We start from the raw sequence: 24,640 nt of genomic DNA, 5'->3' as shown, positions 1-24,640 counted from the left end.
GGGTGGGGGGAGGGGAGAGAAATAAATAAATCTTAAAAAAAAAAAGTATGTTTATTGGCTCTCTGCTCCTCCTCATCTGACAGATAGCTGCATCTTCTTGTGCAGTGCCAGTTGCAACCCTGAGACATGATGGTGAGGGTCGGACCAAACAGCTTTGGCCATATGGAGCACCTGGTTACCAGAGCTGCTTTTAACTCTGACAAAGCAGAGGTGGTCACCATCAATGACCCCCTCAGTGACTTCAACTACATGGTATACATGTTCCAGCAAGATTCCACCCATGGCAAGTTCAAAGACATTGTCAAGGCTGAAAACAGGAAGCCTGTCATCAACGAGAAGCCCACATCAAATGGGGTAATGCTAGTGCTGAATATCTTCTGGACTCCAGTGTCCACACTACCTTTGAGAAGGCTGGGGCTCACATGAGGGGTGGTACCAAGAGTCATCATTTCTGCCTCTTCTGCCAATGCCCCCATGTTTGTGATGGGTGTAAACCGTAAGAAGTATGACAGCTTCCTCAAGACTACTGGCAATGCTTTCTGAACCACCAACTGCCTGGACCACTCTGGTATCATGCAGGAACTCATGACCACCATCCATACCATCAATACCACCCAGAAGACTGTGGATATCCCTTCCGGGAAATGTGGCATGACAACTGTGGGGCTGCCCAGAACATTATCCCTGCACCTACTGGCACTGCCAAGAGGTTAAGCAAGGCTACCCAAGAGCTGAATGGGAAGCTCATGGCATGGACTTCTGCGTCCCCACCCCCAATGTGTCTGTTGTAGATGTGACTTGCTGTCTGGAGAAAGTGACCAAATACCATGACATCAAGAAGATGGTGAAGCAGGTATCAGAGTGCTGCCTAAAGGAACCCCTAGGCTACAGTGAGGACCAGGTGGTTTCCTGTGACTTAAACAGTGATACCCATTCTTCCACCTTTGACACTGGGGTTGGCATTGCCCTCAATGACCACTTTGTCAAGCTCATTTCCTAGTATGACAATGAATTTGGCTACAGCAGCGAGGTGGAGTACCTTATGGTCCCTAGCTAAGAAAATCACACATGTTCAAATCGGGAAAGCCAAGGAGTAAGGGCTCCTTAGACCACCAGCCCTACCAAGAGCACAAAAAGGAGAGAGAAACAGCAGCTGCTGGGGAGTCCCTGCCTCCATTCAATGCCCCAGCACTGAGAATCTCCTGTCCTCCAGTTTTCATCTCAGATCCCTGAGAAAGTGAAAGAGCTTAGAGATTCCTACCTTGTCATGACACATCAATAATGTACATGGTACCCAGCATCCCTTCCCCCACAAAAATGCTGTATTAAGATGGTTACATAAATGAATATCCTTGTCCTTAGGAAATGTACATAGAAGTATTATGTGTTCAGGGTTTATGATGATGTATACAACTTACTCTCAATTGTTCAGAATATAGATAGATAAATAGACAGACCGACAGACATGGAAATAGATATGGAAAATGTAGCAAAGTGTTAAAATTGGTGGATCTGGGTATTGGCAGGGCAGGGGGATTTTAGAGTTCTCTATATGGGTTTTGTATTTTTGCAATTGTCCTATAAGTTTGAATTTTCAAAATATAAAGTTTAAGGAAAAAAAAGTGTGCCGTATTATTCATATTAGTTAAAAGGGGAAACAACCCAAGTGTCCACCAACAAATGAATGGATAAACAAGATGTTGTATATACATACAATGGAATATAATTCAGCCATAAAAAGGAATGAAGTTCTGACATATGCAACTACATGGATGAAACTTGAAATCATTATGCTAAGTGAAATAAGCCAGGCACAGAAGGACAAATATTGTATGATTCCACTTATATATCTAGAACAAGAAAATTCATCAAGATAGAAAGATGATCAGGGGTTACTAAAAAAAGGGAGATATGGAGAGTTACTACTTAATGGGGACAGAGTTTCTGTTTGGATTGAGGAATACATTTTGGTAATGGAAGGTGGTGATGGTAGCTCATTATAAATGTAATTAATGCCACTGAAATATACATTTAAAAAGATAAAATGGCAAATTTTATGTTATATATATGTTACCACAATAAAAGTTTTTAAAAAAGTATGCTGCAGGGAGCAGATGTAGCTCAAGCAGTTGAGCACTTGCTTCCCACATGGGCAGTCCCAGGTTTGGTTCCTGGTTCCTCCAGAAAAAACAAACAAACAAGCAAAAAAACCAACCCAGGGGGCCGATGTGGCTCAGTGGGTTAGCGCTGGCTTCCCACATACAAGGTCCCAGGTTCAATCCCCAGCCCCTAGTACCTAAGGAAGAAAAAAAAGTATGGAGTAAAATGAATGAAAATTAGGACACATACCAGGTTTTTGTCGGCGTGGCCTTCTCTTCACGCGAGGACCAATTCCTTGTCCTTCCTTCCACCCCATCTTTCTTAACAATTCAAAACCAACAGATAATCTAGGATAGCAAAGCATTGAAAATGAACTTCTTTTGATAACATTAGGTAACTATGAAATAACCAGTTTGGCGGTTCCTGCCCATTTCATATACCTGTCCCACCCGAGAACTTTCCCCTATCCCTGCCAAAGCTTTGTGATCCTGCCAGCGGGGCTGCTCTCCTGGGCATTTGGAACAGGCACATGGAGACTCTAGACAAGTCTTTCTAAACATGTGGGCTGGGAAACCAGAAAGGTCTCAAGCTGCCACATTAGGTCCTGTGCCCAGGCAAACAAGGTTTGTAGAAAGAGAGGGCAGAATGAGGCAGACAGGAGAGTCCACAGGCCTGTGAGAAAGAGGGTAGGAGGGCAGCCACCCTGTTTCCTAAGAGCTCTCTAGCCCTTGTAAGCCCCAGCAGCATGGCCAGTGGCTGGAGCTTTTGAACTCCATGTAGTAATAGTGCAATACCCTTTTGATAGAGTCCCTCTTTTCATTCAAGCTAGTCTAAGGCTTCTCTCATGTGCAAACAAACTATCCCTAGCTAAGAAAATCACACATGTTCAAATCGGGGAAGCCAAGGACAGAAAAGTCAAAATTAAATTCTTCTCACTTTGCTGGTGAGATGAGGTCATCAAGCAGAGTGGCTCCAGGAATGGGGGCGGTAGCAGCTGCCAACTGCCTGGCCTTTTCTCGTATTCTATCTTTGGTTTTGGAAGCAAAATCATCTGTGGTAACAATCGCTTTAGGTGCTATCCCAAATTCACTAAGATCCTTAAAAAAATTCAAACAGAATTACTTACATTTCTATTTGAAAAGTGACTAAACATGATATACCTCATAGCTTCATTTCTTAAAAAAAAAAAAAAAGTCAAAACTACAAAATTCAGTTAAGGATCAGCGGAGTGGCTGTCTTTACACACTGACTTCAGAACCTCACTCTCACATATGGTAAGGCCAATGGCCAAGGACAGGGGCATGATGGGAGCTGCTCTGGAAGTGAAAAAGGCACCCCCGACCTGGGAAGACAGCAAATAAGGGCTGAGTTCTTCCTGACTGTTTTTTCAAAGATCCGTGTTAAGGGGGCAAATCTTGGCTTGACAACCAGTAAGCCTGTGTGCCGGGCCTTGAGTGAGGTGCTTTTGTGTTTACTGGAGCTGATACTGCCAACTGCCTGTCCAATACCCACTGCCCCTTCTTCTTTCCTCATGGCGCCCTGATGTTGCCTGGGCACCTGCCTTCCTCTGTGCCACCATGTGCTTCAGGAGTGGCTAGAACCCAGTGCCAGGTGCAGCAGGAGGAGAGGGGGTTGGGAGGAAGGGGATTCATGTCTCTTGATCCCATTTTCCTTGCCAAGTACTGCTTTAGGAATGGGTATACGGAAATTTGCCCAAGTGGATAAGAGGGAAAGTTCATTGTAGGAATTATGTGAAATTTTCTTGATTCTTAAGCAAAGATATCAAGAACATCCTCCTTCCACCGGTTATTGTCATCCTGGATATGCCACCTGCAACAACTGCAGCTATCTTGTAACTGCAAAGAAAGCTAGTGTAAGGACAAGCTGCCAACTGAGAGGAGAACATCCTGGCAAAAGTGTTATAATCTGTATCACAAATGAATTCATAACTAGATAACAAAGGTTTAATTTTAAAATGAAAATGGAATACACGTGCAGGGTGGTAGGAACACTTTGGAATTCCCTGGTCAAACTCCTTGCCCCCAAGAAGTTGGTGGGCATGGTTTGTGCCAGACACCAGTGTGTACCTTCCTTTCACTCCTCTCTCTACTTGTGTCACCCACTGTTCCTTAAACTACAGTGTGCATAAGAATTTCTGTGGAAAGCTGCAGACCGGTATCCACAGGTACTGTACTTTTGTGGCAACATGGGGGCTTTTCAAGTAATTCTACCTGTCCATCACTTTCCCATTACACTCTTTTTTTTTTAAGATTTATTTTTTTATTTATTTCTCCCCTCCCCCCCCACCAGTTGTCTGGCCTCTGTGTCCACTTGCTGTGTGTTCTTCTGTGACTGCTTCTATCCTTATCAGCAGCACCAAAAATCTGTGTTTCTTTTTGTTGCATCATCTTGTTGTGTCAGCTCTCCACGTGCGTGGCGCCATTCTTGGGCAGGCTGCACTTTCTTTCGCACTGGGTGGCTCTCCTTATGAGGCACACTCCTTTTGCGTGGGCCCCGCCCCCCAAGCGTGGGATACCCCTGCGTGGCATGGCACTCCTTGCGCGCATAAGCGCTGTGCATGGGCCAGCTCCATATGGGTCAAGGAGGTCCCGGGTTTGAACTGCCGACCTCCCATGTGGTAGGCGGATGCCCTAACCACTAGGCCAAGTCCGCTTCCCTCCCATTACACTCTTGACTTTAGAAACCAGCCTTAGCAAAAGATGTTTCTCCAATGAAAAAGAATCCATTAATGTACGGGATACCATAATCCAAACACCTAAATGATAAAAGCTTTATAAAGAGGAAATCTGCATTGGACCTTTGGGGGAGAGAGAATGTGCCACCACAACCAACTATCCATATTGTATCCATCAGCTAAGAAAGACAACTGAAGTTTTGCATACCCACCTCTTCATCCATAAAATCTTCAGGACCAAGAACAGACTTATCTGCTCTGTTTTGTCGTGAAGATAGAAAAGTAGAAGGTGTCCATCCTTGAAAGAAAAGAGTTGCAAATTTTATAATCCTAGCTAGCATTTTGGTTTATAACTAATTAAGTGACACATACAAACCTTGAAGACATTATGTTGAGTGAAATGAGTAGATACAAAAGAATAAATATTGCATGATCTCACTAATATGAACTAAATATAGTGAGCAAACTCAAGGAGCTAACATCTAGAATTTAGATCACCAGGAGATAGAATGAGAATAGAGAATGGGGAGCTAATGATTACTTTGGGCAGGATTTGCAATAAGGTTGAGTGTAAATGTTTGGAAGTGGTTAGAGGTGATAGTAACACATAATCATGAGTGTAATTTACAGCACTGGTATGTAGGGAAAATTGTGTTGAAAGGGAAAGTTTAGGGTCATGTATGTCACTAGAAAGAAAGCTAAAGAATGAAACATGGATATGTATAGCATAGGTAACCCTGTTGCAAATAATGAGAGTGGTCATTAGTACAAATACAAAAATGTTCTTCCATGAATTAGAACAAATGTATGTTACTATTACAAGGTATTAACAATAGGGTAGTATATTAGCAAAAATATACCTAAAGCAAACTCTGGACTAGCAAATATTAATATATTAATATTCTTTCATCAACTGTAAAAAAGCTAAATGAAAGAAACCAGACACAAAGCACTATGTATTATTTATTCCATTTATATTAAATAGAAATAGAAATAAACTTATAGAAATGGAATTAGACTAATGGTCATATATGGCAGTGGAAGGAGAGAAGGACTGAGAGGTGACTGCTAAGGGGTAGGGAGTTTTTCTTTTTGGAGTAACAAAAACACTTCAAAATTGATTGTGTTGATGAATGTACAACTCTTTGAATATACTAAAAGCCACTGATTGTACACACTTTGGGTGGATTATATGGTTTGTGAATATATCTCAATAAAATTGCTTTATTAAGGAAATTACATGGTAGCTGATGTGGCTCGGTAGTTGAGTGCCGGATTCCCACATATAAGGTCTGGGGTTCAATCCCTGGCCCCAGAACCTCAAAAAAAAAAAAAAAAAGAAAGAAAGAAAATTACATGTACAAATTGAAATTTCCAATAACTACAAACTCTGTACTGACTTTCCCATCTCGGTGCTTATATATACATAATTATTCTACATAAAATTCTTATTAATCCCCATGTCCCCAGTTGTCAGAACTTAGTAGATAGTGAGGTTTCCCTATAAGAATTTGAAATAAAGAAAAATCAAATTATGCATTGAATGCTAAACTGTGAAATGAACACAAGTAGATCTGAAAAGAAAGATGCGAGGGTACCTTGAAGGGCAGGACAACTCTGAAAATAGCAGCACAGCATCCTACACTAATGTACTAATATATCTAAAGAAACAATGCATCAAGGGACTTAGTCAGCCAGGAAAGGATGGCTTTCACCCGCTTCCTCATTCAAAAAATAGTGAGTCACACTGTATATATATTTTTTTGTCTTTATTTATTGTTTTAATGTTACATTAAACAAATATGGGGGAAATTAAAAAAATAAAATAAAATAAATCTTAAAAAAAAAAAAAAAATATGAGGTCTCCATATACCCCCACCACCCTCACCCCACTCCTCCCCGCATAACAACAACCTCCTCCATCATCATGAGACATTCACTGCACTTGGTGAATACATCTCTGAGCACTGCTGCACCTCATGGTCAATGGTCCACACCATAACCCACTCTCCCACAGTCCACCCAGTGGGCCATGGGAGGACATACAATGTCCAGTAATGTATACTTTATACCAATGTTAAATTTCTTAAACTTGATAGCTGTACTTAAGGTGGTTACATAGTGAGTGTCCCTGTTCTGAGGAAGTGGTACTCATGAAAGGAGAATGATATATGTCGCCTACTCTCAAATGTTTAGATAGTAGAGAGACAGACAGATAGACAGTCAAGTAGAAAGAATGATATAATAAAGATTGAAAACTGCTAAAAGTTGGTAAATCTGGTTACTTGGGTGAGGGGGTATTTTAGAGTTCTATATATTGATTTTGTATTGTTTATTGAACTTTCCTGTAAGTTTGATGTTATTTCACACTAAGATTTTTAAGATATTGTCACAGAGGCAATGCCTGCAACATATTCCAGAAACATCCAAGGTGCCTTGGTAGAGTTCTCAGTGTGCCTGGTCCAAGGGCAATGGCCATACTAGCCCTAATCCCATCAAACACTTGAGTTCTGTAACTGATAACCCTTGTTCCCTATCCAAGGTCACCAAGCATATGCCATGTCTATAGACAAAGAATGCTCTAGAGCTCAAATGTATCTGTAACCGTCTGCAGACAAACACTTTCTAGTTTTCCCTAAGAGTTGGTGCACCTCTTTTCTGACTTCCTACAAGTGCCTTGTGGAGCTGAGAAGTGTGGGGCAGATCTACTCTTGGTGGGCAGGCAGAGCATGTTTCTGAGTCTGCAAGGGGTGACAGTGGCACATCACCTAGAATCTGAGGCCAGCATCTTCCTCCACATTGGATTTCTACAGTCTTTGCCCTATTTCTGTACAGTCCTTTAATTTGTCACTCCTAATGGTAAAAAGAGATTTCAGTGCATTAATATATCACAGTCAACCTGTCTAGCCCCCCACAAACAACTTAATATACAGCACAGCTATAATCAAAATATACAGATATAGAAGAGGTGTTCTTCTCTATAACTCTTTAGAATAAAATGCTCACAGTGGAAATCAAACTGCTCTCCAGCTGTACTGCCTTAAATTACTCAACAAAACAATTGTTTCTTCTCTAACTCTACTGTCATTCCTACCATTTTAATAGGTGTGCTAGTTTAATAGTGCTTTGGTTACTTTAATTTGCTTTTCTTAATAATAAGGCTGAAAAGTCCATACAGCATTCCTATCTTCTCTGGAAAAAACTGTTCAAATACTATACCATTTGGATATTGGCGACTGATCTTTACATATTCTGGACATCAAACTTTAACCATCTTATTTATGCCAACTATTTTTCTTACACTGCTTTTTTTCTTTCTTGTATTGATTTTTATTCATATTTTACAATTTAAAAATTGTTCATATTTTAATATTATTTTTTAAAATGTGAAATTTAAACTTAGCCTAGTATTATATATTGCCTAAGAGTTACCTCCTGAAAGCCTCCTAGTTGCTCAAATGTGGCCTCTTTCTAAGTCAAACTCAGCATACAAATGCACTACCTTCCCCCCACCCATGCCGGGTGTGAGACACGACTCCCAGGGATGAGCTTCCTGGTACCAAGGATTACCACACACCAACTACCAACACATCCAGAAACAGACCTTGACCAAAAGGGGGAAATACTAAATACAAATGAGTTTTTATGGCTAAGAGATTTCAAAGTGAGTCAGTAGGTCATTCCAGAGGTTACAATTAAGCATGACTCAAAAAGATCTCATTGACTGCCACAGTAAACAGTGCCTCAAACAGCGGGTCTCCTCAGGGCTCCAGAGGCATCTGGACACTATAAGCAGGGCAGACAACCTCAGGAATTTGGCACTCTGTCAGTGGGCCTTACTTTGGAATTTTTGCTCCCCAGTGTAATAGAGTTAAACTCATTTATAGTTTCCCTACACTTGGCTCTTCTGTCCCTTTTATTTATCTACCCCATGGAATCTAAGCCCCCTCTCAATTAGAAACAGAGTAGGCATCGTCATCCCCAAATTCTCAAGACCGGGGAATGAACAATGAACTAATGTAGACTTATTATTACTCTATTGTACACTTATTATTCTAGCAATGGAACAACTTTTATCACTGATATAAAGGCAGTGGCTACCAGAGGTTCTGAGGGGAGGAAGAGGGAAGAATAGATATAATATGGAGGCATTTTCAAGATTGGAATTGTCCTCCATGACACTGTAATGACAGGTACAGGCCATTATACATTTTGTCATTATCTATAAAATTGTATGGGGCAGAGGGTAAACTATAATGTAAACTATAGTCCACAGTTAGTAGCAATGCTTCAATATGTGTTCATCAACTGTAACAAATTACCACACTAATGAAAGATGTTGTTAATGTGGGAAAGTGTGGGAGGGGGAAGGGGTGGGGTATATGGGAATCCCCTATATTCCTTATGTAACATTTATGTAATCTGAAGCTTCTTTAAAAACTAAAAAAAAATTAATTAAAAACAAACAAAACAAAAATCTATATAAAATATCTAGCCCATCTTGTTTCTGATCATTGCTCATGAGTTAATCAGTTCATTTTTCACTCATTACATAGCTATATAAAGCCATTTCCTTCTACTTAAAAAAAATTTCTACGTTAAATCATTAAAAAAATATGCATTACTTTAAATAATATGGAATTTGTTAAACTGCACAATGTGAAAATTTTTACTTATATTTCTATAGGCGGAGAGCATGTCATGTTGTGGGTTCCAGGGTCAGAAGAGAGCAGCTGTTGGTTCCACCCACAGCAATGCCTAACCCTATGCTGGCTCCTTAACCACTTTGACCCTCAGTGGCCTCATCTACAATACAGCTATGACACCCGCCCTCCTGAGTCACCAAGTTGTGTGGGAACCAAGAGAAGTTTAATTATTAACGGAATAAAGCTAAGAGTTCTTTGTGCATGGTGAGATGCAATAAAATGGAAGTCATTTAATCATCTGATTTGAGTATATCTACTCTTTTTTTCAAGTGGGAAAATCTCTTTCCCTTCGAGTTGTAATCAATGAACACTAAAGTTGACTCTGAAAACATTCCAAATATTCAAAGAATACAACAGTATATGTACTAAAATATTTAAAGAAGTTTAAAAAGGGGGAAAGGGGTACCTTATGCTATTTTAATCATTTGCTTTAGTAATACAATAGCTATAAATAAGAAAATCATACCTTCTTTTGAGCCAACAGTGTTAAAGTACCCAGCAGAGAAACCTCCACTAAAGGCTCCATGAAATCGTTTATACCTTCCTTTTTCATCTCTGACAGTCTGATCCTGGAGAGGAATTGGTTTCTTTGGTCTTTCACCTGAAAAAAAAAAAATTTTGTTTTGAATGTGAAGAAGAGAAAAGGATGGTGGCTTAGAAAGCATTTTGGGAAAATGTCACTTCTTAAACATAGTGAATTTTTCATTTCTTGTAGCTTCAAATATAACAATTTAAATTAATTTGCATTCCTAGACTTTAGTATCTAATATACTTCAGAAAACAATAACATTTTGTCATTCTTCTTTACAGTTCTAAGATAAGTATAGGTATCTCTTATTTACAATAGAAAAATGTTTTAGCAAAATTGACCTGCTTTTCCTGCTAAATTCCACTGTGAAAGTCAAATTATTCGGGGGCGTGTGGAGGCAGTTCAAAGAGGTGGAGTTGAAATCTCCTGGCAAGGAAGGAGGCAGATGCTGGAGTGGCACATGGCATATAGAGGCTAGTGACAGAAAGAACACTTGTATAGTTCTTCTAGAATTTCACAGCATTTCCCTGACTCCAGAAGTTTTCCTTTGGACTGCCCACTTCCCCCAGATCTTAAGATCTTCCTTATTTCTGAGAATCTCCTGATTCCAAAGTTACTGTCCTTTAATCTTATTCTTTTTCCTACTTTGTTGGAAAGGGATAGATGGCTATATGACACAAGCAAAAGGAATTTAATACATTTTAGCCTAGCCTAAAAATGCCTTAGGTTTCAGGTACAACACAAATTATGGCTTAATTTTATCAACTCCAACTCCAAATTCTGAATTTATTTAAAATAAAAAGTAATCATTATTTTTAAAGGTTTAGTCATAAAGTGTGTTATACAATGGTTAAGGACATGGGATTGAGTCACAGTGTTCTGGATTTTAAAGTCAAGTCCATCTTTACTGGCTCTGGAACTTTGGTCAACTTTAGACACTCTCTGTGCCTCCATTTCCTCTGTAAAATGAAGGCACTAACAGTGACAGCTTTATCTTAGGGCTGCTATGCAAATTAAGTAAGATTATGCCTGTAAAGTGTTTATCAAGAAGACAGACATACAATAAATACTTTTAAAATGCTGCTATTATTATCACTATTACTATTACTATTATTATGAGGTACAGTAGAAGACATGTGTTCTCAAGTCCCTGTGTACCGATTGCTCCAATAATTAAACCAGTTTCAACTTCTGGAAGACAGAACACAAAAGTAAAGGGACTTCCAGCCTCACAGCCCTAAATTCTTACTTGTAGCTTGTGAAGTCTTTAGGTCATTCTTGAAGTATGACCCACAGCAGGGCAGTGGGTTTTGAAGACCAGGGGATCTGAGTTCAAATTCCCTTCCCCTACTTCCTGCTAGTTTTGTGACCTTGGGCAAGTTATTTACTCTCCCTAAGCTTCAGACTCTACAACTGCAAAATTAGGGTAATAATGGAGTCCGCTGGCAGGGCTGATAGGGATTAAATCCCACATATAGAGAGCTGAGCAAAATGCCTGGTCATAACGAAGCTCAGTAAAGATCCACTACAATTTCATTTCACTCTAAAGAACTGAATTAAGGAAAGCAGATTTGGCTCAACTGATAGAGCATCCACCTACCACATGGGAGGTTCAGGGTTCAAACCCAGGGCCTCCTGACACATGTGGTGAGCTGGCCCAAGTGCAGTGCTGACGCGCGCAAGGAATGCCATGCCACACAGGGGTGTCCCCCGTGTAGGGGAGCCCCATGTGCAAGGAGTGCACCCTGTAAGGAGAGCTGCTCCGCGCGAAAACGCAGCCTGCCCAGGAGTGGTGCCGCACACATGGAGAGCTGACGCAGCAAGATGATGCAATAAAAAGAGACACAGATTCCCAGTGCCGCTGATAAGAACACAATGACTCAAAGAACACACAGCAAATGGACACAGAGAGCAGACAATGGAGGTGGAGGAAGGGGAGAGAAATAAGTAAAAAAATAAATTAAAAAAAAAAAAAAAGAACTGAATTACAACTTTGGTCCCCCGATCCACGATCTTCACCATTTCTTAGAAATGCAGTACACACACTCTATTACTGCAGGTGTGCCTGGCATGATTCTTGGCTAAGGTAGGGTAGGAATTGGTCCTATCCATTGAAGTATCCTTGGCCTTTACCCACTTGATGTCAGTATCATTCCTGCCAAGCTGTGACATAAGCCATTGCCAAAAGACCCTGGGGGGGAAAGCGGAGGGGCAAAACCACATCTTTTGAGAACCACTGGGTTATGTGAGAGAGGGCAGATCCTACTAGTGCTAGGTGCTTGTTCTTCAAGTATGCCTGAACTGAAAAGGGAGAGAAGATCTCCAGACAACTAAGTGGAACTTGTGGCAACAGGTGATGAGGACCAGGGAGTGTGGGTCCCTCCCATAGGGTTCCTAAGGAGGAGGTGCCACCTCTAACCACAGTGACAGGGGACACTCGAGGGAAGATGTGGCACTTGAGCCCGGCCCTATAATTATTATTGCTACTAATAACAACTAACCTCTTCCTTTCACACTTACTATCTCACTTATCACATCTTTACAGTTGAGGACACTCTGATTAGGTAGCTGGCTTGAGGTCAGCAGATAATATGCACAAAGATGAAACCATATTTCAACTCTGCCTCCCAACTGGGCATGCCATCCATACCATCCCTCACTCCTTCCCCAACCAAAGTTTACTGAGGGCCTTGCCATGGAAACAGTCCCATTCTAAACCTTGGGTGTGGAAAACCAAACACAATTCCATTCCTGTTATTAGGGTGCTCAGAGCCTAGCAGAAGAAACTGCTGCATGTACAAGAACCCTTCTGACAATGTGCACAGCTACCCTTAGGGATGAGCAGAATTTTGATAGCCATATATGGGGACATAATTTCCAACAGAGGCACTAACTCCACAAGTAAACAGAAGGAGGTACAAAAGGACAACACCAGATATAATGAAAGGGTAGTTTAGTCTGACTAGAGGGCAAGGAATGAGTGAAAGATGGAACCAGAAGGGCAGAAAGTACAGAGGGCGTTGCACACAGTGCTACAGGGTTTGTGGCATATTCTGGGGGCAATGTAAACCAGAGACTGTTTTAAATGGGAGTGTCACCCCACTGAGGAGCAAGAAAATGGTCCTAAAATTAATCTGGGTACAGAATGAACTGTAGATGAGGAATCTTCCAGAGCCAAATGAAAGTCAAGGAAAAGAATAAGCAAGTGCTAGTACCACATTCCTCCCAGGTCAGAGGACCTATGTGTCTATAAGTTCAGCCACTGCCTCTACGCGGCTCCCTGGTTAATTCTTAACCAATAAATGGTTCTGTCAGGACCAGCAACGTTAATTAAGGCATGGGAGTCTCTCCTCTACCAATGTTTGTCTAACCTGTGATTAAAACTTCAAAGCAGGGAGTAAAAGTGGTTATTGGTCTAGTATGTTGTATCGTAAAATGCAGTTTAAGAGTGCTTCTAAACTTCAAAGTGCTTAGAAAACATTGAATTAATCCTCAAAATCTTCTAATACTGAGAAGTTAAAGGATATTTTTAGGCCAGAAAAAAAAAGTCTACAAATCAAATAACACTTTCCTTCTACTTCGAAATCAGGTTTCATTTCAGATTTTGCGCACCATAAAAACAGGAAGGATTAGAAAAATTTGCATCAAAGAGTTTGATGACTTACAACATATTTCACAAGGGAACAACGTACAGATGTAGAAATGATATGAACAGCTGCCTAACACTGCTGTGATAACCTCCACTCATGTATGCTTGACCACATCTTCTCCCTGCATAGTTAAATTCTAACCAGTTTTCAAGGACCCCATCCTCATTTCCCAGGCTTTTCCTGCGAGCTTGTGTAGGTTATTTCCAATTTACAGCACACATTTTAGCACATGTGAATCTTGTTCTCAACTAGATTTAAAATTCCCCATATAAAGGATCTTTATCAACAAACATTTTGAGATTATGGAGTGATGTGCTTGCCAACTTATTAGAATAAAGAAAGTACCACGATGGCCCTGCTCTACCCACATTCTGGTCCAATATTTGAAGAACTCTGTCAAATTAGGGCATCTTTAGGAAGGTTGAAGGGACTTTAAACTGATTTTATTATGAAACTGGGGAATGTTGAGAGTGGGACAGAGATCTTAGAGGAAATGCAAAGGCAATAATAATAATAATAATAATAATAATAAAAAGAAAGGAAAAAAGCAACCAGGACACTAGTCTCTCTCCACCTTTTGTAAGGAGAAAGTAGAAGTAGCGCCAGTATCTAAAATGGGCATGGTGGAGATATCCCAGAACTACAACCAGGCTTGGTGTGGTCAGAAGAAAAGAAACAACCAAGTGAAGAGAGCATGGAGAGAGGAAGGGGATCCCGCCAATAGGTCTGACCACAAGTAACTTCTAGCCTAACATGCTTCCTCTGTCTTTCCCACAAGGTGCAGCATGGCCATGAGCCCTTAAGAAGCACTAAATAACTACTTTGCTGTGTAATCAAGTTAGTAAGTGGGTCAGACCAGAAACATGAGAGATCCTTGACTCAGTACCTTCATCCCCACATTCAATCTATCATCAAGACAGTCAACTCTGCCTTCAAAGCATATCTTGATTCAGACCACTGTTTATTATCACCACTGCTCCCACTCCCAGCCATGCCATCATTGTCTCCAGACCTCTTATTACTGTTAGTTTCATAACTGGTCTCCGTGCTTCACTCTTACCCACTCCCAACACATCTATTCTCAAAATAAAAGGCAGAATAGTCTTAAAAATATATATATATTTCTCCCTTGTGCACCCCCCTCCCACGACTCCATGACTCCGACACAATTAGTATAAAATCCAAACTTACCAATAGCAAGCCTGGCCCCTTGGCATCATCTCCTACCAACTTCTTCCTCCTGGTGCCCTCTGCTACACACACACGCTAGTCCTACTCCCACCTCAGGGAGCTAAACTGGCTCCCACCTCAGGGTCTCTGCACTTGCTGTTCCGTCTGCGTGGAACGCTCTTCCCCCAGACCTTCCCATGGATGGTTCAAGTCTGGGCTCAAATGTCGCCTCCTGGGAAAGATACGGCCTCCGCGCTCACACGAGCCTGTTTCGTCACCTTTATATCTTCCATCTCCCTGACTCTCTCATCTGCCCTCCAAAACTTGAGCGCCCGGAGAACGCGGTCCACGCCTCCCTGGTCGCTGTGCTACAGGAGTAGCGAACGAGCCCTTTCCCTGAAACCAACCAGACCAAGCACAGAATTGCGCGTTTTCGCCCTGAACTCTGACCCATCCCCAGTCTGTTTTCCAAGGCCCCGCCACCCAGTTCGGACCGCACCTTCTTCCACCGGTTCCAGGCCGGTTCCATAGCTGACCAGGTCCTCTTCGCTGTCACTGCCGAGAGCCTCCATCTTGCTCCCTTCCGGGCCCCGCCCCCTCACTACGGCGGCCTCAATGGACCAGAAGCCTTCCGTCGTTTTTTGCTGCGCGAATGGAAGCGGTTCTCTCGGGTTCTAAAGTTCTAGGGTCGCCACACCTCCGACCCTCGCCTGGAGCTTCTTAGGCGTTACAGTAGGAGGTGGACCAGGCAAGAGTTGCTTTGGGGCATTTGGTAGCCATGTCATCCCATCTTATCCCCGCGCGGCGTGCGGTCTGGCTGCGGAGCGGGTTCTATGAGATAGGATACCCGAAACCAACCCACTGCCCCCTCTCCGGGTTCTGACCCCCGCCCTGTCCTCCCTTCCTCTGCCAGCTGTCACTGCCAGATTGCCACCCCTCTCCGTCCAGCCCCCACGCCTCTCCACCCTCTTGCCCCGCCACCTGCCACGTGCAGGAAAAATGCCTGTGTGCTCTTGGGTATGCCCCATCGCGCTGCTGTTGTTTCACCTCCTGTTGAAAGGGGAGGGCATACAAGATGCAGAACTGTGTTGTGAAGAACAGAGGGGGATGGGAATATATAGACACACATACAGTACCTATCACCCTGGAAAAACGGCGTAAGTAGAGTCCCTTTACAGGCCTTTGAATAGTTGGCAGATAGTGGAAGCTCTCGTGCTCATGGAAACAATACTTGGTCAAAGAGAAAAAGAAGGGAGAATGAAAGAAAAGAAGAAAAAAAGTGGGGTACAAAAAAAAGAGAGGGAAAACAGGACTAAAGAAAGAAAAAAAAAGGGAGAGAAAAAACAGAATAGAGAGGGAAGTGGTTGTGACTCAACTGATAGAGTATCTGCCTGCCATATGGGAGGTCCAGGGTTCAAACCTAGGGCCTCCTTGCCTGTGTGGTGAGCTAGCCCACATATGGCACTGCCAGGCACAAGGAGCGCTGTGCCACACAGGGGTGTCCCCCACATAGGGGAGCCCCATGCACAAGGAGTGCACCTGCATTGAGCCGCCCCGCGGGAAAAAAAGCATAGCCCACCCTGGAGTGGCCCCGCACACATGGAGAGCTGATGCAAGATGACAACAAAAAGAGAGACAGATTCCCAGTGCTGCCAAGAATGCAAGTGGACATAGAAGAACACACAGCAAATGGACACAGAAAGCAGACAACCCCGGGGGTGGGGGGATAAAATAAATCTTAACAAAAGAGAGAGAAAGAAAATGCAAACAAAAAGCAAAAAGCTGCTGTGGAGTGGGGAGGGGGTTGCCCTGGGATCTCCCATATTGACCCTAAAGAAACACATATGTCAAGCAAGGTGCTGTTGGCCCACCCACAATCCTTTTACAGAAGAGGAAAATGAAGCTCACTTAGAAAGGAATGAGTCTGAGGGGAGAACCAGTCCTGAAGCTCAGATTTGCAAAATGGCAAAATGGGAGTCAGAAAGTTACTTGAGTCAGAATCACCCAGGATTTTGTTAAAAGGCAGACTCCCTCAGTCTAAATCTCTGGGAGTGGCACTGGTCCTTGAGCGTTCCAAGCATACTCCCAGCTGGAGGCCTTTGTAGTGTCCCCCAGATACCATATGACCCTCTCCCTCACCTCTTTCCCATCTCTATTCAAGTTGACTCTATTTACAAATCTGACTCTAAAAACGAATCTCTCCCTGCTATACTCCCTAGCCTGCTTGCCTTGCTTTATGTTTTTGCACAGCACTTATCACTTTCTAACATTCTTTATAATTTTATTTACTTATGTGTTATGTCTGTCTTTACCCCCACTAGAAAGTGAGCTCCATGAGAGCATAAATTTTGGCCAGTTATTTTTCTCCTTTGCTGTATTCTCATCTTAGAACTGTTAGCACATAGTAGGTGCTCAATAAATGTTTTTGAAAGAACAAATGAAGGACCAGATAAATAAGCCATGGTACTTCTGTAGTGATTTTAAAGCATGCTTCCAAAATTGCTTTATGGTTCTCCCATGAAGAGATGGCGTCTATGTCCCCATGCCTTGAATCTGGGTTCCTTGAGTGCCCACCAAAAAGATTCAGTGAAAGTAACAATGTAGTCTTTTCCCATTCCAGTCTTACTTTCTGTCTCTTGCTGTGCTTGCTCTTGGAACCACCTCCATGCTTTGAGGAATCCCAGGCCACAGGGAAAGGCCATGTATAGGTATTCCAACCCACCTCTCAGCTGAGGTCCCAACCATTAGCCAACATCAACCACCAAATATGCAAATGAGGAAGACTTCTAAATGATTCCATCCCCAATAACGATCTAACTGCACCTGCACATTTGCCCTACCCCTAGTAAGATCCTCTTACCTGATTCGGTCCTGAAAGCATGGTATTATCATGATGGATAATAATACAATTCTTATTTTAAGTCATTATGACTTGGGGTAATTTATTAAACTGCAATAGTTTAACAGGAACAATCCATATGATGGAATACTATGAAGCATTAAAAAATGTTGATGAGGATTTCTAACATATGTTGTTAAGTGAGAAAAACGGGGGTGAGGCAGAGTACACAAGATGCTGCTATTCATGTTAAAAGAAAAGATAGCCAAATTGTGGGGAAGGGCAATACAGTCACAAATATACTAAAATATGCCTAACTTATCTCCAGTAAACTCCTCAAGAAACCAGTAACTAATGATTGTTACTTGAACAAAGGATATATGCAATTATACTGATTCTAACCACATCCATGGTTCATTCTTTTAAAAACATTTTCATGTAGTGACTTAGTTTTTCTTTAAAAAAATTTTTTTTATTGTGGTAACATATATAAAACATAGTGTTTTTCATTTTAACCACTTTCAAGTACACAATTCAGTGGTATTAATTACATTCACAGTTAGTTTTCATCTTCAAATCTAATCTAATGTACTAAAGGAAAGGGATCTTTGTTTCTTAAGCCAGCAAGACCCTAGGATCATTATTTGATCATCAACTATTATTGTGAATGTAAACCTAGATATTGAAAGTAAAGAGGATTGGGGGCAAATCCAGACAAATCACAGAAATCCACGTTTTATTTTTAAACAACCCAAATTTGATTTCTTATGGCTTATAGTTTCTAAAGGGGCAAGGAAAAGCCAATAAATTTATTACTGAGATTTTCACTTAATTGAATTCCTGACAATCACGAGCACTCATTTAAACTGTAATAGACCAAGCCTTCTGAGGTCTGACTGCTGAGGTTCAGGGGACAAGAGGTCCTTCGAAGGGCTTGCAGCTTCCTCAAGGAACAGCTCTCAACTGTCTCCTGGGCGTCTTCAGATGGGGATGACTGAGGAAGGAAGTGCTTCATCTGAGACCCTGGACTCTTACCACCTAAAGTGCCCAATTCTTGGCAGAGGGAAGCAATAAAAAACATGTATTTTATGCAAAGGGTAGCAGCTTAAACATTTCTTACCCTTCTTTCTTATTCACAGATGCAAGAATGTGTAAATCTCAGGACCTTATCTCAAGAGACCGGAGATAGATAGGAAGACCGGCTGACTCAGCTGGGCTGCCGGGGAGTTTCAGCTGGGGCTGGGTGGGGTTAGTATCCTCTCATGGTCACACATCAGTGCTGAAAATGTGGACAGTGTGATAAACTCCTGGTCTATAAAGAGACTAGTTTTACGTGCTTGAGAATTGGAACTTGATATCACTCTTCCCCTCAACCCCATGTTTTTTATTGAAGTATCAAATGTATACAGAAAGGGGCACAAATCATAAGGGCCCAGTTCAATAAATTTTCACAAAGTGAACACACTCATGCAGATCAAGAGGTAGAAGGGAAGCAGATTTGGCTCAATGGATAGAGCATCCACCTACCACATGGGAGGTCCAGAGTTCAAACCCAGGGCCTCCTGACCCATGTGGAGCTGGCCCACACGCAGTGCTGATGTGCGCAAGGAGTGCCGTGCCATGCAGGGGTGTCCCCGTGTAGGGGAGCCCCACGTGCAAGGAGTGCACCCTGTAAGAAGAGCCACCCAGCATGAAAAAAATGCAGGCTGCCCAGGAATGGCGCCGCACACATGGAGAGCTGGCACAGCAAGATGGTACAACAAAAAGAGGCACAGATTCCTGGTGCTGCTGACAAGAATATAAGTGGACACAGAAGAACAAACAGTGAATGGACACAGAAAGCAGACAACTGGGGGGGAGGGGGAGGGTTTGGGAAGGGAGAGGGAAAAAAAAAAGTAGAATATTTCCAGAATCTCATAAGCAATAATCTGAGTATGGACTAGTTTTGTCTGTTTTATTCTTCATGTAAAATGGAATCATACAGTGACTTCTTTTGCTCAAAATATTTTTGAGATTTACCCATGATGTAGCACATAATAATAATTTGTTCATTTTTGCTGTGCATAGTTTTCCATTGGGCCTGTTGTGATAGGATCCAATTTACCTATTCATTCTACAGTTGATGGGCATTTAGGTAGTTTCTAGTTAGGGGATATTTTGAATTGTGCTGCTTTGAACATTGTTGTACATATCTTATGGTGAAACAGATGTGTGCATTTCTGTTGAGTATTTAGGTACAAGTGAAATTACAAGATCATAAGGCATTCATCTATTCTGTTTTAGTAGATAATACCAGTTTTCCAAAGTAGTTGTAGCAATTTACACTTCTACCAGCAACGTATGAGAATTCTAGATGCTTCATATTCTTTGCAATTCTTGATATCTTGGGTCTTTTTCATTTTAGCCATTTTGTCACTCATTTCTTTTTCCTATATGCCAAAGAACTTTTCCTTTTAAGTCACAGGGAACAGTGTAGTTCAGCATAGTGTTTGAGAGCCAGGGCCTTCACACCAGACAGCTGGTGACTTCTGAGCCTCAGCATTCTGATCTGTAAAATGGGAAAGAGAAAGTGTCCACTTCATAGAGTGGCAGGAGGATCAACTGAGATAATGCATGAAAAGTGCTTAGCACATCGCATTGCATATAGTAAGTACACAATAAATGACAGTGTATGCATAAGAAGAACTTTCTCAGCTGAGGAAACTGAGGCCAAGATGACTCAGTGATAGAACATATGAACCTGACTCTCTCTGGTTGGCACCCTACATGGCACCATGTGGCTTCAATTTCCTTTTAAGATTTTTTTTACAAAAATTGCAAAGTCAAGAACCTAAGTTACAATAACTTTTTCTTTTATTCTTTTAACAATAACTTTTATCCACTTAAGGATTACCTTGTATTTTCTGCATTTAATTTGACAAATTTGATTGGACCAGAAAAGCTAGTGCTCCCTTTGTCAACCAGGAGGTCTTAGGAGGTGAGACGTGTGTTTTATTTTATTTTTAAATATATTTTTTTATTTTAGGTATAGGTACCAGAGAGTGAACCTGGGACCTCAGATGTGGGAAGCCGGTGCTCACCTGCTGAGCCACATCAGCTCCGCTGAGTTGGTTTTTTCATTTGTTTGCTCATTGTTTGCTTTTTTGTCTTGATGGTGACATGGGGAACTGAACCCCAGACCTCCCACGTGGGAAGAACACTCAACCACTTGAGCCTTATCTGCTCCTGAGATATGTATTTTACTCGGAACTGGGGTCCCTGGACTGTTAGCTTCTTGCCTCACAAAAACACATCTTTTTTTTTTCTTCTATCACATCTTGATAGAATAGTCATCTGCAGTTGAGATTTTAATCTTTGCCTCTGTCAGAAATTCCCAGCTCAGCTGTTTTGTTAGAACAGAAGTTTGTTGACCACACCACCTTGTGGGTTTTGACAAATAAGTTAGAGGGATATTGTTCCCCTGCAGTGGCTCTCATTTCCCAATCACAGCACCATCAGAGCTACTGGGGTCAGCCTGTGGGCCCCGCTAATACAAGCCAGGAGAGTGTCCAGAGGCTGGTCCTGCTTGGCCCCAAGGAGTGACACTCGAGGTTGCTCAGGATGCCAGGGGGTGTCTAGCTAGGTCTTTCACAAAAGGTGCTCCTTTTCCTCTAAAGACACCCAGGAGAGAGTCTTGGGTGGGCCCTCAGGCACTTAACTCCTTTTGCTTTTTCGTCAGTGGGAAATGACTTCATTCTTTTAACTGCAGAAGGGTCGTGAAAAGTAAGCACATCTTTTTAACCTCCTGCGCAGAGTAGAGGTTCTATTACAGATAACTTTATTATGATGATTACAAACGTAATAGACTGACAAGGCACCTCGGGATCCCTGAAACAGAAATGGCTGTTCTTTGCTCCCGCCCGCCCGAGGCCGGTACGTTTCCAGGACAACGGATTAAGTATAGGGTAACTGACTTTAGCTTGGAACTCGCTTTGTCCCTAAGAAGGAATGGAAGTTTTTGCTTGTGCTGGAATTTCTCAAACCCTTCTCGGCGTGTTGAGCTGATTAGGGCCATAGGTTCTTCCCCAGAATGAGAAAGCTGGCTCTTTCCGAAACGCGATCTCTCTCGTCGCGGCTCCGGTCTGCAGTGGCAAGGGGGATTTTTTGCCATTTACTTGGTTACAGGTCCTTGATTGTTCCCACTATTTGTTTATTTTAAAAGTCCCAAATCCCTAATGCACCTTTCTTTTTAAAAAAGAGAAACTCTTGGCTTGTCTTGAAAGCAGATTGTGTCCAATTCTACCTGAGTTATCTACAGCCAGGCCGAACCCCGCAGCAACCGCGCGCGTTTCCCTTGCTGGGGGAAGGGGAGGCGCGCAGGGAACGCACGGCCCGCGCCGCCCGGGGCGGAGCCCCTGGAGCAGCCGAGGAGCTGCCCGCGTTCCGCTCGGCATCCGCCGGGTTAGCTTAGGGTCAGCGAGGGTAGGAGGAGGACCAGTGAGAACCCCGACCCCGGAGGTTCCTTTTTCGCTTCTGGGCTCAGCGCGTCCCGCCGCCTAAGCCCCAGCTAAAAGCTTTAACACGCGTTTTTGTCCAAATACTCTTGACCACCCCGAGTGAGTTTAATCGGCCCCATTTTGCAGATGAGAAAACTGGAGTGGTGGCTAAGAAACGCGCTCAAGGACACTTGGCGAGGCTCTCAGGCACCGAAACCCTTGCGGGCTTCCCTTGGCAGACGGCCCCCCGCCCGGCACCGTCCGCGACCCCAGCCGCGCCGCCCTCGCCTCTGCGGTGGAGGGTCAGGGGACGGCTGGGTTGACCGCCGCGCTAAACAGCACGCGTTCGCCGGGCCCAGGCCCTGGGTGGCACCGCCAACTCCGTCTCAGAGACCCCGACTTGGCCCGGGTGTCTCCCCCAGGGGGAAGCCTTTCTTGACCTCCTGGCCCTGGGCCCAGCGCTCTCGCCGCGCCCTCGACGTGGCGAACGTCCTCGGGCGTCCACCCCACGGGCCCCTTCGCCCCGCGCCTCGCGGCGCTCACATACTACAGGAAACGATGACTTCCGGATTAGGACCCTGAGGCTCGGAGAGGGCGAGGACCGCGCGCTGTGAGACCAGCTCTCCGGGTGCGAGACTCGGGCTTGGGGCGCGGAGCCCGCCCCAGCCAATCCCGCAGCCCGGGCGGGCCGGGGGCGTGGCCTCCCGGAGCGGGGCGGGGCCTCCAGGGCCCTCGCGCCAGGCTCGGGCCGGGCTGGGGGTTGGGGGCGGCTGCTCGGGCGGAGCGGGGGCGGGTCCCCGCGCCCTCGCGGGCCCGCTGCGGCCTCGGCGCTCCAGTCGGCCGTCTGCACCCACACCGCCAGCATGACTGACGCGCTGCTGCCCGCGGGCCCCCAGGCGCTGGAGAAGAAGGGCAATAGCTACTTTCGGAAGGTGGGCGGCTCCGGCCGGCCGGGGAGTCCGCCGGCTTCCAGCCTCCCGGCCCGCAGACCCGGGAGAGGGAGGCGGGAGCGCGGCCGGGGTCGACCAGGCCGGGAGGGGGAGGGGGCGCGTTGGCGGGCAGAGGCTGTGGAGTGGGGGCAGCGGGCGGCGCACCGGCCCAGCCCCAGCAGGTGCGGGCGGAGGGTCTCCGCCGGGAGTAGGATGGGGGCGCCCGGGGCCGCTCCACCAGGGTGCCTGCCCGGGGTACCCTCGCGCCCTTGCCGGGCTGTGGATCGGAGGCTGGGGAAGTGCACCGGCTCGGCCCGGCTCCCGATCGCGCGCATCTGGCGAAGGGACGCGTTCCTAGCTGCATTCGCGGGGTTGGGACCCGAGGCCAGCTTCCACCCGAGCGCTGGGCGGGGGCGCTATGGAGAGAGGAGGACCAGCTTAGGAGGGTCGGCGTTCTCCTGCCTCCAAAATGCTTCCAGTATCTGCCTGTCCAACTTTGCCCGGAGGGTCGGGGTAATTGCTAGTGGGAGGAGACCCCGGACGTGCCTCCTTCGAACCTGTCCCTTCGGACGTGTCCTGCCCCCAGTCTCCCAACGTCGCGCCCCTTCCCACTTTGTTAAAGTGGATTGAACTGGTTGTCGGTGAGAGGCGGCGAGCGTGGGCTCCGCGGGCGCTTGGCACGTTCAGGTCCCCTCGGTACCCAGCTGCCGTCTCCCGCCCTGGAGATAACAGTCTGGCCATCCAGTGCCTCAAAAGCCACCCAGGCTGCGGGGCGGGGGGGGGGGGGGGGGGGGGGGCGCTGGGATGGGCTTTAAAGATGCTTTCAGCGGGAGTCAAGGTGACAACTTCCACAACTTCCACGCCTTCTTCGCTGGTCTCCGGGGGTGTCTAAAAATACTCTTTGGAGCTTGGCCAGGGGTGACTGGGTCGAAAGATTATTGTTGCTTGTTTGTTTGTTTTTAAATAACAGATATGACCGTAGGCAGAGTGCTGTTAGTATAAATAGGGAAGTGAAACTCTTTCCCACAGAACAATCAGTTCGTAATTGTTCAGAGCCCAGCAATCCAGTTGGTGAATGGTTTGGCATTTTTCTCCTCCTGCAGGGTGATCCCGCCCTTTGGGCTCCTGCTCACTGCTTAGGAGCCATCCCGACAGGGGCTGGGCAGGGGTAGAACACAGGAGGGGATCTGGAAACAGGTGAGGACAGAGTGGGAAAAAATAATTTGGTTAAATTGCTTTGAGCATTAAGAAAAAAAAGGTCATTTCAAGGTATATTTAAGTTCAAAGATGTCATTGTGTAATGATAGGATTATAACCTCTAATTATGTGTGGCTTTTGGGATGGAGGATCACAGGCTGGGGAGCTGCAGAAGGAGGCCTGCTCAGGGATCGCTACAGCCTGGGTTCTAGGGCCCCCACTGCCACCCCCACAAACTTGTGTGGCCTCCAGCAAGTTGCCGCCTCTTTTCGGAGGCTTCCTTTCCTCCCTCCTTAGGTGGAGCTCTGGGGGAAGGTAGGCAGAGGGACTCAGGAAAGAACTGGTCATAC

General features: G+C 44.5%; 2 protein-coding genes across 3 annotated transcripts in view; one reads left to right on the top strand and one right to left on the bottom strand.

Annotated features, from left to right (window-relative positions):
• The window catches only part of GPATCH1 (G-patch domain containing 1), a 54,960-nt gene extending 39,456 nt beyond the window's left edge, over nt 1-15,504 (bottom strand). Inside the window, exons 1-5 of one of the 2 annotated variants that reach the window (XM_004475114.4) lie at nt 15,350-15,504; nt 9,968-10,102; nt 5,008-5,093; nt 3,037-3,197; nt 2,350-2,447 (exon numbers count right to left, since the gene is read on the bottom strand). In XM_004475114.4, the coding sequence (XP_004475171.2) occupies nt 2,350-2,447; nt 3,037-3,197; nt 5,008-5,093; nt 9,968-10,102; nt 15,350-15,422 (553 nt within the window). In that variant the 5' untranslated portion in view covers nt 15,423-15,504. The remainder of the gene's footprint in view (nt 1-2,349; nt 2,448-3,036; nt 3,198-5,007; nt 5,094-9,967; nt 10,103-15,349) is intronic. The other variant, XM_004475116.4, reaches the window with a different exon arrangement.
• Nucleotides 15,505-22,945: 7,441 nt separating this feature from the next.
• The window catches only part of RHPN2 (rhophilin Rho GTPase binding protein 2), a 54,434-nt gene continuing 52,739 nt past the window's right edge, over nt 22,946-24,640 (top strand). The window contains exon 1 of the mRNA XM_058280118.2: nt 22,946-23,096. Coding sequence (XP_058136101.1) covers nt 23,028-23,096 — 69 coding nt within the window. The 5' untranslated portion in view covers nt 22,946-23,027. The remainder of the gene's footprint in view (nt 23,097-24,640) is intronic.

The sequence above is a fragment of the Dasypus novemcinctus genome, chromosome 18, assembly GCF_030445035.2.
Source record: "Dasypus novemcinctus isolate mDasNov1 chromosome 18, mDasNov1.1.hap2, whole genome shotgun sequence".
Classification (NCBI taxonomy): domain Eukaryota; kingdom Metazoa; phylum Chordata; class Mammalia; order Cingulata; family Dasypodidae; genus Dasypus; species Dasypus novemcinctus.
Note: the sequence above shows the minus strand (reverse complement) of the source record. Positions and strands in the feature narration are given on the sequence as shown.